A 16,720-nucleotide genomic window follows, 5' to 3' on the forward strand; every position below is an offset into this window, starting at 1 on the left:
ATAGTTCTGTAGTACTTTGTGGTTCAGATGGGTTTGGTGTAGATTTTGTAACTGTTGAAGGTGATGTTTCTGAGGTCGTCATTATGGATACTCTGCTGGTTTCTCTGGTTATTTCAGGAGACGTCATTAGTGAAGACACCACAGGAGTGGAAGTTCTCTCAGATGTTGGTTCTGTAGAAGTGGAATGTTGTGCTGATGTAGAAAGATTTGTCACTCCAGCAGTGCTGGTCTCATGCTCAGATGGGTTCTGTACGGTGGTTGTGGTTGGCTCAGTTGTACCTTCGGTTTGATATGTACTTATTACAGTATTAGTGGTGGTCACTCTTGTAGATAATACTTCTGAAGTTGTCATTATGGATTCTGATGGACTAGGAGAGAAGGAGGTGAATGGAGATGGTGTTGATGTTGAAGGAATAGTGCTGGTTTCTTCATATTTGGAGGTTGATAATATCTGTGTGGAAAATACAGAGCTGGAAACCCTTTCAGTTTCTGGTTGTGTAGAAGCCGATTGTTCCATTGATGGTGATACGATTGTTGTTCCAGCAGTGCTGGTCTCATGTAGAGATACACTTTGTGGTGTGACTGATGTTGGCTCAGTGGTACTTTCTGTCTCTAATGTAGTAGGTATAATATTTGTGGTCTCTCTTGTAGATGATGATGTTTCGGGAGTTGCCAATGTTGATTCTGACAGACTAGGAGAAAAGGAAGTCAGTGAAGATATGGCCACCGTTGGGGTGGAGACGACTTCAGATGTTGGATATGTGGAAGTGGAGATGTTCTGCATGGTGGATGTGTATAGTTCTGTAGTACTCTGTGGTTCAGATGGGTTTGGTGTAGATTTTGTAACTGTTGAAGGTGATGTTTCTGAGGTCGTCATTATGGATACTCTGCTGGTTTCTCTGGTTATTTCAGGAGACGTCATTAGTGAAGACACCACAGGAGTGGAAGTTCTCTCAGATGTTGGTTCTGTAGAAGTGGAATGTTGTGCTGATGTAGAAAGATTTGTCACTCCAGCAGTGCTGGTCTCATGCTCAGATGTGTTCTGTACGGTGGTTGTGGTTGGCTCAGTTGTACCTTCAGTTTGATATGTACTTATTACATTATTAGTGGTGGTCACTCTTGTAGATAATACTTCTGAAGTTGTCATTATGGATTCTGATGGACTAGGAGAGAAGGAGGTGAATGGAGATGGTGTTGATGTTGAAGGAATAGTGCTGGTTTCTGCAGTTTTGGAGGTTGAAAATGTCTGTGTGGAAAATACAGAGCTGGAAACCCTTTCAGTTTCTGGTTGTGTAGAAGCCGATTGTTCCGTTGCTGGTGATACGATTGTTGTTCCAGCAGTGCTGGTCTCATGTAGAGATACACTTTGTGGTGTGACTGATGTTGGCTCAGTGGTACTTTCTGTCTCTAATGTAGTAGGTATAATATTTGTGGTCTCTCTTGTAGATGATGATGTTTCGGGAGTTGCCAATGTTGATTCTGACAGACCAGGAGAAAAGGAAGTCAGTGAAGATATGGCCACCGTTGGGGTGGAGACACCTTCAGATGTTGGATATGTGGAAGTGGAGATGTTCTGCATGGTGGATGTGTATAGTTCTGTAGTACTCTGTGGTTCAGATGGGTTTGGTGTAGATTGTGTAACTGTTGAAGGTGATGTTTCTGAGGTCGTCATTATGGATACTCTGCTGGTTTCTCCAGTTATTTCAGGAGACGTCATTAGTGAAGACACCACAGGAGTGGAAGTTCTCTCAGATGTTGGTTCTGTAGAAGTGGAATGTTGTGCTGATGTAGAAAGATTTGTCACTCCAGCAGTGCTGGTCTCATGCTCAGATGGGTTCTGTACGGTGGTTGTGGTTGGCTCAGTTGTACCTTCGGTTTGATATGTACTTATTACAGTATTAGTGGTGGTCACTCTTGTAGATAATACTTCTGAAGTTGTCATTATGGATTCTGATGGACTAGGAGAGAAGGAGGTGAATGGAGATGGTGTTGACGTTGAAGGAATAGTGCTGGTTTCTGCAGTTTTGGAGGTTGAAAATGTCTGTGTGGAAAATACAGAGCTGGAAACCCTTTCAGTTTCTGGTTGTGTAGAAGCCGATCCCTCCATTGATGGTGATACGATTGTTGTCCCAGCAGTGCTGGTCTCATGTAGAGATACACTTTGTGGTGTGACTGATGTTGGCTCAGTGGTACTTTCTGTCTCTAATGTAGTAGGTATAATATTTGTGGTCTCTCTTGTAGATGATGATGTTTCTGAAGTTGCCAATGTTGATTCTGACAGACTAGGAGAAAAGGAAGTCAGTGAAGATATGGCCACCGTTGGGGTGGAGACACCTTCAGATGTTGGATATGTGGAAGTGGAGATGTTCTGCATGGTGGATGTGTATAGTTCTGTAGTACTTTGTGGTTCAGATGGGTTTGGTGTAGATTTTGTAACTGTTGAAGGTGATGTTTCTGAGGTCGTCATTATGGATACTCTGCTGGTTTCTCTGGTTATTTCAGGAGACGTCATTAGTGAAGACACCACAGCAGTGGAAGTTCTCTCAGATGTTGGTTCTGTAGAAGTGGAATGTTGTGCTGATGTAGAAAGATTTGTCACTCCAGCAGTGCTGGTCTCATGCTCAGATGTGTTCTGTACGGTGGTTGTGGTTGGCTCAGTTGTACCTTCAGTTTGATATGTACTTATTACAGTATTAGTGGTGGTCACTCTTGTAGATAATACTTCTGAAGTTGTCATTATGGATTCTGATGGACTAGGAGAGAAGGAGGTGAATGGAGATGGTGTTGATGTTGAAGGAATAGTGCTGGTTTCTTCATATTTGGAGGTTGATAATATCTGTGTGGAAAATACAGAGCTGGAAACCCTTTCAGTTTCTGGTTGTGTAGAAGCCGATTGTTCCGTTGCTGGTGATACGATTGTTGTTCCAGCAGTGCTGGTCTCATGTAGAGATACACTTTGTGGTGTGACTGATGTTGGCTCAGTGGTACTTTCTGTCTCTAATGTAGTAGGTATAGTATTTGTGGTCTCTCTTGTAGATGATGATGTTTCGGGAGTTGCCAATGTTGATTCTGACAGACTAGGAGAAAAGGAAGACAATGAAGATATGGCCACCGTTGGGGTGGAGACACCTTCAGATGTTGGATATGTGGAAGTGGAGATGTTCTGCATGGTGGATGTGTATAGTTCTGTAGTACTCTGTGGTTCAGATGGGTTTGGTGTAGATTGTGTAACTGTTGAAGGTGATGTTTCTGAGGTCGTCATTATGGATACTCTGCTGGTTTCTCTGGTTATTTCAGGAGACGTCATTAGTGAAGACACCACAGGAGTGGAAGTTCTCTCAGATGTTGGTTCTGTAGAAGTGGAATGTTGTGCTGATGTAGAAAGATTTGTCACTCCAGCAGTGCTGGTCTCATGCTCAGATGTGTTCTGTACGGTGGTTGTGGTTGGCTCAGTTGTACCTTCGGTTTGATATGTACTTATTACAGTATTAGTGGTGGTCACTCTTGTAGATAATACTTCTGAAGTTGTCATTATGGATTCTGATGGACTAGGAGAGAAGGAGGTGAATGGAGATGGTGTTGACGTTGAAGGAATAGTGCTGGTTTCTGCAGTTTTGGAGGTTGATAATATCTGTGTGGAAAATACAGAGCTGGAAACCCTTTCAGTTTCTGGTTGTGTAGAAGCCGATCCCTCCATTGATGGTGATACGATTGTTGTCCCAGCAGTGCTGGTCTCATGTAGAGATACACTTTGTGGTGTGACTGATGTTGGCTCAGTGGTACTTTCTGTCTCTAATGTAGTAGGTATAATATTTGTGGTCTCTCTTGTAGATGATGATGTTTCGGGAGTTGCCAATGTTGATTCTGACAGACTAGGAGAAAAGGAAGTCAGTGAAGATATGGCCACCGTTGGGATGGAGACACCTTCAGATGTTGGATATGTGGAAGTGGAGATGTTCTGCATGGTGGATGTGTATAGTTCTGTAGTACTCTGTGGTTCAGATGGGTTTGGTGTAGATTGTGTAACTGTTGAAGGTGATGTTTCTGAGGTCGTCATTATGGATGCTCTGCTGGTTTCTCTGGTTATTTCAGGAGACGTCATTAGTGAAGACACCACAGGAGTGGAAGTTCTCTCAGATGTTGGTTCTGTAGAAGTGGAATGTTGTGCTGATGTAGAAAGATTTGTCACTCCAGCAGTGCTGGTCTCATGCTCAGATGGGTTCTGTACGGTGGTTGTGGTTGGCTCAGTTGTACCTTCGGTTTGATATGTACTTATTACAGTATTAGTGGTGGTCACTCTTGTAGATAATACTTCTGAAGTTGTCATTATGGATTCTGATGGACTAGGAGAGAAGGAGGTGAATGGAGATGGTGTTGACGTTGAAGGAATAGTGCTGGTTTCTGCAGTTTTGGAGGTTGAAAATGTCTGTGTGGAAAATACAGAGCTGGAAACCCTTTCAGTTTCTGGTTGTGTAGAAGCCGATCCCTCCATTGATGGTGATACGATTGTTGTCCCAGCAGTGCTGGTCTCATGTAGAGATACACTTTGTGGTGTGACTGATGTTGGCTCAGTGGTACTTTCTGTCTCTAATGTAGTAGGTATAGTATTTGTGGTCTCTCTTGTAGATGATGATGTTTCTGAAGTTGCCAATGTTGATTCTGACAGACTAGGAGAAAAGGAAGTCAGTGAAGATATGGCCACCGTTGGGGTGGAGACACCTTCAGATGTTGGATATGTGGAAGTGGAGATGTTCTGCATGGTGGATGTGTATAGTTCTGTAGTACTTTGTGGTTCAGATGGGTTTGGTGTAGATTTTGTAACTGTTGAAGGTGATGTTTCTGAGGTCGTCATTATGGATACTCTGCTGGTTTCTCTGGTTATTTCAGGAGACGTCATTAGTGAAGACACCACAGCAGTGGAAGTTCTCTCAGATGTTGGTTCTGTAGAAGTGGAATGTTGTGCTGATGTAGAAAGATTTGTCACTCCAGCAGTGCTGGTCTCATGCTCAGATGGGTTCTGTACGGTGGTTGTGGTTGGCTCAGTTGTACCTTCAGTTTGATATGTACTTATTACAGTATTAGTGGTGGTCACTCTTGTAGATAATACTTCTGAAGTTGTCATTATGGATTCTGATGGACTAGGAGAGAAGGAGGTGAATGGAGATGGTGTTGATGTTGAAGGAATAGTGCTGGTTTCTTCATATTTGGAGGTTGATAATATCTGTGTGGAAAATACAGAGCTGGAAACCCTTTCAGTTTCTGGTTGTGTAGAAGCCGATTGTTCCGTTGCTGGTGATACGATTGTTGTTCCAGCAGTGCTGGTCTCATGTAGAGATACACTTTGTGGTGTGACTGATGTTGGCTCAGTGGTACTTTCTGTCTCTAATGTAGTAGGTATAGTATTTGTGGTCTCTCTTGTAGATGATGATGTTTCGGGAGTTGCCAATGTTGATTCTGACAGACTAGGAGAAAAGGAAGACAATGAAGATATGGCCACCGTTGGGGTGGAGACACCTTCAGATGTTGGATATGTGGAAGTGGAGATGCTCTGCATGGTGGATGTGTATAGTTCTGTAGTACTCTGTGGTTCAGATGGGTTTGGTGTAGATTGTGTAACTGTTGAAGGTGATGTTTCTGAGGTCGTCATTATGGATACTCTGCTGGTTTCTCTGGTTATTTCAGGAGACGTCATTAGTGAAGACACCACAGGAGTGGAAGTTCTCTCAGATGTTGGTTCTGTAGAAGTGGAATGTTGTGCTGATGTAGAAAGATTTGTCACTCCAGCAGTGCTGGTCTCATGCTCAGATGGGTTCTGTACGGTGGTTGTGGTTGGCTCAGTTGTACCTTCGGTTTGATATGTACTTATTACAGTATTAGTGGTGGTCACTCTTGTAGATAATACTTCTGAAGTTGTCATTATGGATTCTGATGGACTAGGAGAGAAGGAGGTGAATGGAGATGGTGTTGACGTTGAAGGAATAGTGCTGGTTTCTGCAGTTTTGGAGGTTGAAAATGTCTGTGTGGAAAATACAGAGCTGGAAACCCTTTCAGTTTCTGGTTGTGTAGAAGCCGATCCCTCCATTGATGGTGATACGATTGTTGTCCCAGCAGTGCTGGTCTCATGTAGAGATACACTTTGTGGTGTGACTGATGTTGGCTCAGTGGTACTTTCTGTCTCTAATGTAGTAGGTATAATATTTGTGGTCTCTCTTGTAGATGATGATGTTTCGGGAGTTGCCAATGTTGATTCTGACAGACTAGGAGAAAAGGAAGTCAGTGAAGATATGGCCACCGTTGGGATGGAGACACCTTCAGATGTTGGATATGTGGAAGTGGAGATGTTCTGCATGGTGGATGTGTATAGTTCTGTAGTACTCTGTGGTTCAGATGGGTTTGGTGTAGATTGTGTAACTGTTGAAGGTGATGTTTCTGAGGTCGTCATTATGGATACTCTGCTGGTTTCTCTGGTTATTTCAGGAGACGTCATTAGTGAAGACACCACAGGAGTGGAAGTTCTCTCAGATGTTGGTTCTGTAGAAGTGGAATGTTGTGCTGATGTAGAAAGATTTGTCACTCCAGCAGTGCTGGTCTCATGCTCAGATGGGCTCTGTACGGTGGTTGTGGTTGGCTCAGTTGTACCTTCGGTTTGATATGTACTTATTACAGTATTAGTGGTGGTCACTCTTGTAGATAATACTTCTGAAGTTGTCATTATGGATTCTGATGGACTAGGAGAGAAGGAGGTGAATGGAGATGGTGTTGATGTTGAAGGAATAGTGCTGGTTTCTGCAGTTTTGGAGGTTGAAAATGTCTGTGTGGAAAATACAGAGCTGGAAACCCTTTCAGTTTCTGGTTGTGTAGAAGCCGATTGTTCCGTTGCTGGTGATACGATTGTTGTCCCAGCAGTGCTGGTCTCATGTAGAGATACACTTTGTGTTGTGACTGATGTTGGCTCAGTGGTACTTTCTGTCTCTAATGTAGTAGGTATAGTATTTGTGGTCTCTCTTGTAGATGATGATGTTTCGGGAGTTGCCAATGTTGATTCTGACAGACCAGGAGAAAAGGAAGACAATGAAGATATGGCCACCGTTGGGGTGGAGACACCTTCAGATGTTGGATATGTGGAAGTGGAGATGCTCTGCATGGTGGATGTGTATAGTTCTGTAGTACTTTGTGGTTCAGATGGGTTTGGTGTAGATTTTGTAACTGTTGAAGGTGATGTTTCTGAGGTCGTCATTATGGATACTCTGCTGGTTTCTCTGGTTATTTCAGGAGACGTCATTAGTGAAGACACCACAGGAGTGGAAGTTCTCTCAGATGTTGGTTCTGTAGAAGTGGAATGTTGTGCTGATGTAGAAAGATTTGTCACTCCAGCAGTGCTGGTCTCATGCTCAGATGGGTTCTGTACGGTGGTTGTGGTTGGCTCAGTTGTACCTTCGGTTTGATATGTACTTATTACAGTATTAGTGGTGGTCACTCTTGTAGATAATACTTCTGAAGTTGTCATTATGGATTCTGATGGACTAGGAGAGAAGGAGGTGAATGGAGATGGTGTTGATGTTGAAGGAATAGTGCTGGTTTCTTCATATTTGGAGGTTGATAATATCTGTGTGGAAAATACAGAGCTGGAAACCCTTTCAGTTTCTGGTTGTGTAGAAGCCGATTGTTCCATTGATGGTGATACGATTGTTGTCCCAGCAGTGCTGGTCTCATGTAGAGATACACTTTGTGGTGTGACTGATGTTGGCTCAGTGGTACTTTCTGTCTCTAATGTAGTAGGTATAATATTTGTGGTCTCTCTTGTAGATGATGATGTTTCGGGAGTTGCCAATGTTGATTCTGACAGACTAGGAGAAAAGGAAGTCAGTGAAGATATGGCCACCGTTGGGGTGGAGACGACTTCAGATGTTGGATATGTGGAAGTGGAGATGTTCTGCATGGTGGATGTGTATAGTTCTGTAGTACTCTGTGGTTCAGATGGGTTTGGTGTAGATTTTGTAACTGTTGAAGGTGATGTTTCTGAGGTCGTCATTATGGATACTCTGCTGGTTTCTCTGGTTATTTCAGGAGACGTCATTAGTGAAGACACCACAGGAGTGGAAGTTCTCTCAGATGTTGGTTCTGTAGAAGTGGAATGTTGTGCTGATGTAGAAAGATTTGTCACTCCAGCAGTGCTGGTCTCATGCTCAGATGTGTTCTGTACGGTGGTTGTGGTTGGCTCAGTTGTACCTTCAGTTTGATATGTACTTATTACATTATTAGTGGTGGTCACTCTTGTAGATAATACTTCTGAAGTTGTCATTATGGATTCTGATGGACTAGGAGAGAAGGAGGTGAATGGAGATGGTGTTGATGTTGAAGGAATAGTGCTGGTTTCTGCAGTTTTGGAGGTTGAAAATGTCTGTGTGGAAAATACAGAGCTGGAAACCCTTTCAGTTTCTGGTTGTGTAGAAGCCGATTGTTCCGTTGCTGGTGATACGATTGTTGTTCCAGCAGTGCTGGTCTCATGTAGAGATACACTTTGTGGTGTGACTGATGTTGGCTCAGTGGTACTTTCTGTCTCTAATGTAGTAGGTATAATATTTGTGGTCTCTCTTGTAGATGATGATGTTTCGGGAGTTGCCAATGTTGATTCTGACAGACCAGGAGAAAAGGAAGTCAGTGAAGATATGGCCACCGTTGGGGTGGAGACACCTTCAGATGTTGGATATGTGGAAGTGGAGATGTTCTGCATGGTGGATGTGTATAGTTCTGTAGTACTCTGTGGTTCAGATGGGTTTGGTGTAGATTGTGTAACTGTTGAAGGTGATGTTTCTGAGGTCGTCATTATGGATACTCTGCTGGTTTCTCCAGTTATTTCAGGAGACGTCATTAGTGAAGACACCACAGGAGTGGAAGTTCTCTCAGATGTTGGTTCTGTAGAAGTGGAATGTTGTGCTGATGTAGAAAGATTTGTCACTCCAGCAGTGCTGGTCTCATGCTCAGATGGGTTCTGTACGGTGGTTGTGGTTGGCTCAGTTGTACCTTCGGTTTGATATGTACTTATTACAGTATTAGTGGTGGTCACTCTTGTAGATAATACTTCTGAAGTTGTCATTATGGATTCTGATGGACTAGGAGAGAAGGAGGTGAATGGAGATGGTGTTGACGTTGAAGGAATAGTGCTGGTTTCTGCAGTTTTGGAGGTTGAAAATGTCTGTGTGGAAAATACAGAGCTGGAAACCCTTTCAGTTTCTGGTTGTGTAGAAGCCGATCCCTCCATTGATGGTGATACGATTGTTGTCCCAGCAGTGCTGGTCTCATGTAGAGATACACTTTGTGGTGTGACTGATGTTGGCTCAGTGGTACTTTCTGTCTCTAATGTAGTAGGTATAATATTTGTGGTCTCTCTTGTAGATGATGATGTTTCTGAAGTTGCCAATGTTGATTCTGACAGACTAGGAGAAAAGGAAGTCAGTGAAGATATGGCCACCGTTGGGGTGGAGACACCTTCAGATGTTGGATATGTGGAAGTGGAGATGTTCTGCATGGTGGATGTGTATAGTTCTGTAGTACTTTGTGGTTCAGATGGGTTTGGTGTAGATTTTGTAACTGTTGAAGGTGATGTTTCTGAGGTCGTCATTATGGATACTCTGCTGGTTTCTCTGGTTATTTCAGGAGACGTCATTAGTGAAGACACCACAGCAGTGGAAGTTCTCTCAGATGTTGGTTCTGTAGAAGTGGAATGTTGTGCTGATGTAGAAAGATTTGTCACTCCAGCAGTGCTGGTCTCATGCTCAGATGTGTTCTGTACGGTGGTTGTGGTTGGCTCAGTTGTACCTTCAGTTTGATATGTACTTATTACAGTATTAGTGGTGGTCACTCTTGTAGATAATACTTCTGAAGTTGTCATTATGGATTCTGATGGACTAGGAGAGAAGGAGGTGAATGGAGATGGTGTTGATGTTGAAGGAATAGTGCTGGTTTCTTCATATTTGGAGGTTGATAATATCTGTGTGGAAAATACAGAGCTGGAAACCCTTTCAGTTTCTGGTTGTGTAGAAGCCGATTGTTCCGTTGCTGGTGATACGATTGTTGTTCCAGCAGTGCTGGTCTCATGTAGAGATACACTTTGTGGTGTGACTGATGTTGGCTCAGTGGTACTTTCTGTCTCTAATGTAGTAGGTATAGTATTTGTGGTCTCTCTTGTAGATGATGATGTTTCGGGAGTTGCCAATGTTGATTCTGACAGACTAGGAGAAAAGGAAGACAATGAAGATATGGCCACCGTTGGGGTGGAGACACCTTCAGATGTTGGATATGTGGAAGTGGAGATGTTCTGCATGGTGGATGTGTATAGTTCTGTAGTACTCTGTGGTTCAGATGGGTTTGGTGTAGATTGTGTAACTGTTGAAGGTGATGTTTCTGAGGTCGTCATTATGGATACTCTGCTGGTTTCTCTGGTTATTTCAGGAGACGTCATTAGTGAAGACACCACAGGAGTGGAAGTTCTCTCAGATGTTGGTTCTGTAGAAGTGGAATGTTGTGCTGATGTAGAAAGATTTGTCACTCCAGCAGTGCTGGTCTCATGCTCAGATGTGTTCTGTACGGTGGTTGTGGTTGGCTCAGTTGTACCTTCGGTTTGATATGTACTTATTACAGTATTAGTGGTGGTCACTCTTGTAGATAATACTTCTGAAGTTGTCATTATGGATTCTGATGGACTAGGAGAGAAGGAGGTGAATGGAGATGGTGTTGACGTTGAAGGAATAGTGCTGGTTTCTGCAGTTTTGGAGGTTGATAATATCTGTGTGGAAAATACAGAGCTGGAAACCCTTTCAGTTTCTGGTTGTGTAGAAGCCGATCCCTCCATTGATGGTGATACGATTGTTGTCCCAGCAGTGCTGGTCTCATGTAGAGATACACTTTGTGGTGTGACTGATGTTGGCTCAGTGGTACTTTCTGTCTCTAATGTAGTAGGTATAATATTTGTGGTCTCTCTTGTAGATGATGATGTTTCGGGAGTTGCCAATGTTGATTCTGACAGACTAGGAGAAAAGGAAGACAATGAAGATATGGCCACCGTTGGGGTGGAGACACCTTCAGATGTTGGATATGTGGAAGTGGAGATGTTCTGCATGGTGGATGTGTATAGTTCTGTAGTACTCTGTGGTTCAGATGGGTTTGGTGTAGATTGTGTAACTGTTGAAGGTGATGTTTCTGAGGTCGTCATTATGGATACTCTGCTGGTTTCTCCAGTTATTTCAGGAGACGTCATTAGTGAAGACACCACAGGAGTGGAAGTTCTCTCAGATGTTGGTTCTGTAGAAGTGGAATGTTGTGCTGATGTAGAAAGATTTGTCACTCCAGCAGTGCTGGTCTCATGCTCAGATGTGTTCTGTACGGTGGTTGTGGTTGGCTCAGTTGTACCTTCGGTTTGATATGTACTTATTACAGTATTAGTGGTGGTCACTCTTGTAGATAATACTTCTGAAGTTGTCATTATGGATTCTGATGGACTAGGAGAGAAGGAGGTGAATGGAGATGGTGTTGACGTTGAAGGAATAGTGCTGGTTTCTGCAGTTTTGGAGGTTGAAAATGTCTGTGTGGAAAATACAGAGGGGGAAACCCTTTCAGTTTCTGGTTGTGTAGAAGTCGATCCCTCCATTGATGGTGATACGATTGTTGTCCCAGCAGTGCTGGTCTCATGTAGAGATACACTTTGTGGTGTGACTGATGTTGGCTCAGTGGTACTTTCTGTCTCTAATGTAGTAGGTATAGTATTTGTGGTCTCTCTTGTAGATGATGATGTTTCGGAAGGTGCCAATGTTGATTCTGACAGACTAGGAGAAAAGGAAGTCAGTGAAGATATGGCCACCGTTGGGGTGGAGACACCTTCAGATGTTGGATATGTGGAAGTGGAGATGTTCTGCATGGTGGATGTGTATAGTTCTGTAGTACTCTGTGGTTCAGATGGGTTTGGTGTAGATTGTGTAACTGTTGAAGGTGATGTTTCTGAGGTCGTCATTATGGATACTCTGCTGGTTTCTCTGGTTATTTCAGGAGACGTCATTAGTGAAGACACCACAGCAGTGGAAGTTCTCTCAGATGTTGGTTCTGTAGAAGTGGAATGTTGTGCTGATGTAGAAAGATTTGTCACTCCAGCAGTGCTGGTCTCATGCTCAGATGTGTTCTGTACGGTGGTTGTGGTTGGCTCAGTTGTACCTTCGGTTTGATATGTACTTATTACATTATTAGTGGTGGTCACTCTTGTAGATAATACTTCTGAAGTTGTCATTATGGATTCTGATGGACTAGGAGAGAAGGAGGTGAATGGAGATGGTGTTGACGTTGAAGGAATAGTGCTGGTTTCTTCATATTTGGAGGTTGATAATATCTGTGTGGAAAATACAGAGCTGGAAACCCTTTCAGTTTCTGGTTGTGTAGAAGTCGATCCCTCCATTGATGGTGATACGATTGTTGTCCCAGCAGTGCTGGTCTCATGTAGAGATACACTTTGTGTTGTGACTGATGTTGGCTCAGTGGTACTTTCTGTCTCTAATGTAGTAGGTATAGTATTTGTGGTCTCTCTTGTAGATGATGATGTTTCGGAAGTTGCCAATGTTGATTCTGACAGACCAGGAGAAAAGGAAGTCAGTGAAGATATGGCCACCGTTGGGGTGGAGACACCTTCAGATGTTGGATATGTGGAAGTGGAGATGCTCTGCATGGTGGATGTGTATAGTTCTGTAGTACTCTGTGGTTCAGATGGGTTTGGTGTAGATTGTGTAACTGTTGAAGGTGATGTTTCTGAGGTCGTCATTATGGATACTCTGCTGGTTTCTCTGGTTATTTCAGGAGACGTCATTAGTGAAGACACCACAGGAGTGGAAGTTCTCTCAGATGTTGGTTCTGTAGAAGTGGAATGTTGTGCTGATGTAGAAAGATTTGTCACTCCAGCAGTGCTGGTCTCATGCTCAGATGTGTTCTGTACGGTGGTTGTGGTTGGCTCAGTTGTACCTTCGGTTTGATTTGTACTTATTACAGTATTAGTGGTGGTCACTCTTGTAGATAATACTTCTGAAGTTGTCATTATGGATTCTGATGGACTAGGAGAGAAGGAGGTGAATGGAGATGGTGTTGAAGGAATAGTGCTGGTTTCTTCATATTTGGAGGTTGAAAATGTCTGTGTGGAAAATACAGAGCTGGAAACCCTTTCCGTTACTGGTTGTGTAGAAGTCGATCCCTCCATTGATGGTGATACGATTGTTGTTCCAGCAGTGCTGGTCTCATGTTCAGATGTGTTCTGTACGGTGGTTGTGATTGGCTCAGTTGTACCTTTGGTGTTAGGTTGTGTTACAGTTGAGGGGATTGTTGCATTAGACTCACATCTCTCTCCTGTATATAAACTGTTGCACCTGTAAAATAAAATGTTAAATGATAGACTTGTGTGTATCAAAGTCAAAGGCATTGTGTATTACAGTTAAGTGGCCATTAAAGCAGTATACAGAGTGTGCAAAATATTCATAACCATGTAAGTAGGGGTTAGTACCCTTTTTATAGGGACCCTTCTCCTGAGAGGGTATTGAGAGTGGGGCTAGATTAGATTTTGGAGCTGGTGGAGCTTAGGGCAGAGGGTGATGGAGAAAGGCTTCCTCTAGTATATTGCCATGTAAGCTTTTAGCCTTATTAAGTGAACCCCTTGGGGTAGGCTTGGGACAGGCTCTGTTGGAGAACCTACCAATGGGGACCTACAGCCCAGACCACTGTAGGGCGGGGTGGACTTCCTATGATAATGTTGGACTTGCACTGTACACTTTTTTATTCCCACTGTTTTTTTTTTATGTCCATTTGTGCCTCGACTTTTTCCTTTTGAACAGACCAGCGCTTTTTAATTGTAATATGTATGTTATGACCACTTGAATTTCTTTTTAAAATGAGTATGTTATATTCCAGACAGTGAGATTCATTCTCTCCTTTGCCATATTTGAATACCTTCATTGTGTCCTAAAGTAACCTAATGGTGAAACGCGTCGATACACAAGGGCTCACTGTATACTCTGTATCATATACATGATTTTTTAACCTTTGAATGCTCTATTCGTGTATTATATTTTTATAATAAACATTGTTATTTTTCTATACCTTGCTATTTATTTTGTATGCCTCTAAAGTCCGACCTAGGGATACTCAGTAAGTATCCCTTTCTTCTTTTGTTCCCCTTAACCAACGGATGTGGCAATGTGAGTGCTTCCTTCTTATTGGCACTGTACACAATTATTGATGTTGGACAGAACGGGTGGAGGGGAAGGCCGGGGTTTACAAAAATAGTTCATTTTGCTTCTGCTACAGTAAAAGCTGTAAAAGGCTGAATGTGTGGACGTTTCTTATTTCTGGAGGTGGGCCTGGAGAATATGGGTGATGAAGAATGGTGGATTTCTTCACATTACAGGTGCGTGTGTGTGTACCCTGTCTTTTTTCTAAGCAGGACAAGTGGGAGGGGCCCGTGGCCAGCATGGTCATAGTTGGTGGCAAACAAAAGCATTCAGAAATTGTAGAGTTTAGGACTCAGTAATCCGGTTATGGAGGCAGAAGGCACACGTCAAATGAACCTTTGAAATAAGTAAGCTGCCATTGCTGATTTGTTTTGGAGGTGCAGACCCTGGAGATGTTATCCTGGTCCTGGCTTTACAACTTAGTGGCTTAATGATCTGGAAGAAGTATATAGGATTAGCCCTTGTTACACACGGTCGGACATTCCGATGGACAATGTCCGATAGGACCGTGTTGTCGGATAATCCGACTGTGTGTGGGCTCCATCGGACTGTTTCCGTCGGAGTATCCGACGGACCAAGTTTTCCAGCTGGGCTATAAAATTTTCCGACAACATGGTCCGATCATTTGTAGAGATTTCCGATCGGACAAAGTGCCACGCATGCTCAGATCAAATTCCTACATCAAAGCTATTGGCTACTAGCCTGAACGTAGTCCCATCGTAACGAAATAATGTCATCACGTTACGTACGATCGGATTTTCTGACAACTTTGTCCGGCCGTGTGTATGCGACAGTTTTGGACAAAATCTGTCGGACAAAATCTGATGGATTTGGTTGTCGGAATGTCCAACCGTGTGTAAAAGGGCTAAGAGGTCTGAGTTTTCAGATTTCACCAGCTACATGTTGGCCAGTGAACTAAATAGTGGTAGAGCCAGTATGAGGATGAAAACCCTACAGACTGCACTCTTACAAAGAGTAAGCAGTGACAATTTCCATAGAATTATCTTACCAGGTTCAGTGTAATAACTAAAGAAAAGGCTCACTTTCAAGGAAATTGCTCTGGCAAGTGGCAGCCCAATCTAAAATACTGCCAATCCACCCACAACTGATAAATAACATTTGGCAGACACTTTTTTCTGTCTCTAGGGGACTCTGCACTGGGTTCTCAAATGATATAATAACAGTTTGTGGATTTTACCATTTCCTCTTAGAAATAAACAATATATACTGACTTATTACATTTGCCCAATAAAACATAGAAATGAGGTCAAACTACTTACATGCACACGGGCCCTTGCTCTCGGTTGTAGCAGGCGCCGTTATAATTGCAGTACCCAGGGTCCGCAGCACATGGTCCTAAACACGTGCAAGATTCATTTGTACAGCTAAGATTGTAACCCGAAAAATTCAGATTGCAGGTCATGTAATCTTCAAGCTGTGCTACATCTGAAATGGGGGAATGACATATATGGACATATTAATAACGATAACATTTTATAATTCAGCACATTGGTTCTTTCTGCACAGAAAATGTTGACCGATTTGGTCTCAATCATGTTCTTCTACTAGTAGCTCTATATATGGCTTTGGGAAGAATGGTCCTTACACTTGTGGTCATTGAGAAGAATGGTCCTTACACTTGTGGTCAGTGGGAAGAATGGTCCTCACACTTGTGGTCAGTGGGAAGAATGGTCCTTACACTTGTGGTCATTGGGAAGAATGGTCCTTACACTTGTGGTCAGTGGGAAGAATGGTCCTCACACTTGTGGTCAGTGGGAAGAATGGTCCTTACACTTGTGGTCAGTGGGAAGAATGGTCCTTACACTTGTGGTCAGTGGGAAGAATGGTCCTTACACTTGTGGTCATTGGGAAGAATGGTCCTTACACTTGTGGTCAGTGGGAAGAATGTTCCTTACACTTGTGGTCAGTGGGAAGAATGGTCCTCACACTTGTGGCCATTGGGAAGAATGGTCCTCACACTTGTGGTCAGTGGGAAGAATGGTCCTTACACTTGTGGTTGGTGGGAAGAATGGTCCTTACACTTGTGGTCGGTGGGAAGAATGGTCCTCACACTTGTGGTCAGTGGGAAGAATGGTCCTTACACTTGTGGTCATTGGGAAGAATGGTCCTTACACTTGTGGTCAGTGGGAAGAATGGTCCTCACACTTGTGGTCAGTGGGAAGAATGGTCCTTACACTTGTGGTCAGTGGGAAGAATGGTCCTTACACTTGTGGTCAGTGGGAAGAATGGTCCTTACACTTGTGGTCATTGGGAAGAATGGTCCTTACACTTGTGGTCAGTGGGAAGAATGTTCCTTACACTTGTGGTCAGTGGGAAGAATGGTCCTCACACTTGTGGTCATTGGGAAGAATGGTCCTTACACTTGTGGTCATTGGGAAGAATGGTCCTTACACTTGTGGTCATTGGGAAGAATGGTCCTTACACTTGTGGTCATTGGGAAGAAT

General features: G+C 43.2%; 2 protein-coding genes across 2 annotated transcripts in view; both read right to left on the reverse strand.

The window, feature by feature from the left end:
* The window catches only part of LOC143933033 (uncharacterized), a 53,202-nt gene extending 40,199 nt beyond the window's left edge, over nt 1–13,003 (reverse strand). The window contains exon 1 of the mRNA XM_077455950.1: nt 16–13,003. Within this exon, the coding sequence (XP_077312076.1) occupies nt 16–12,847 (12,832 nt within the window). The 5' untranslated portion in view covers nt 12,848–13,003. The remainder of the gene's footprint in view (nt 1–15) is intronic.
* Nucleotides 13,004–13,028: 25 nt separating this feature from the next.
* LOC143933034 (uncharacterized) overlaps nt 13,029–16,720 on the reverse strand; it is a 70,383-nt gene continuing 66,691 nt past the window's right edge. Inside the window, exons 10-12 of the mRNA XM_077455952.1 lie at nt 15,536–15,701; nt 13,205–13,397; nt 13,029–13,088 (exon numbers count right to left, since the gene is read on the reverse strand). Of these exons, the coding sequence (XP_077312078.1) occupies nt 13,029–13,088; nt 13,205–13,397; nt 15,536–15,701 (419 nt within the window). The remainder of the gene's footprint in view (nt 13,089–13,204; nt 13,398–15,535; nt 15,702–16,720) is intronic.

This window comes from Lithobates pipiens, unplaced genomic scaffold, assembly GCF_037356315.1.
Source record: "Lithobates pipiens isolate NorthernLeopardFrog02 unplaced genomic scaffold, aLitPip1_a1.2 Scaffold_27, whole genome shotgun sequence".
Lineage (NCBI taxonomy): Eukaryota > Metazoa > Chordata > Amphibia > Anura > Ranidae > Lithobates > Lithobates pipiens.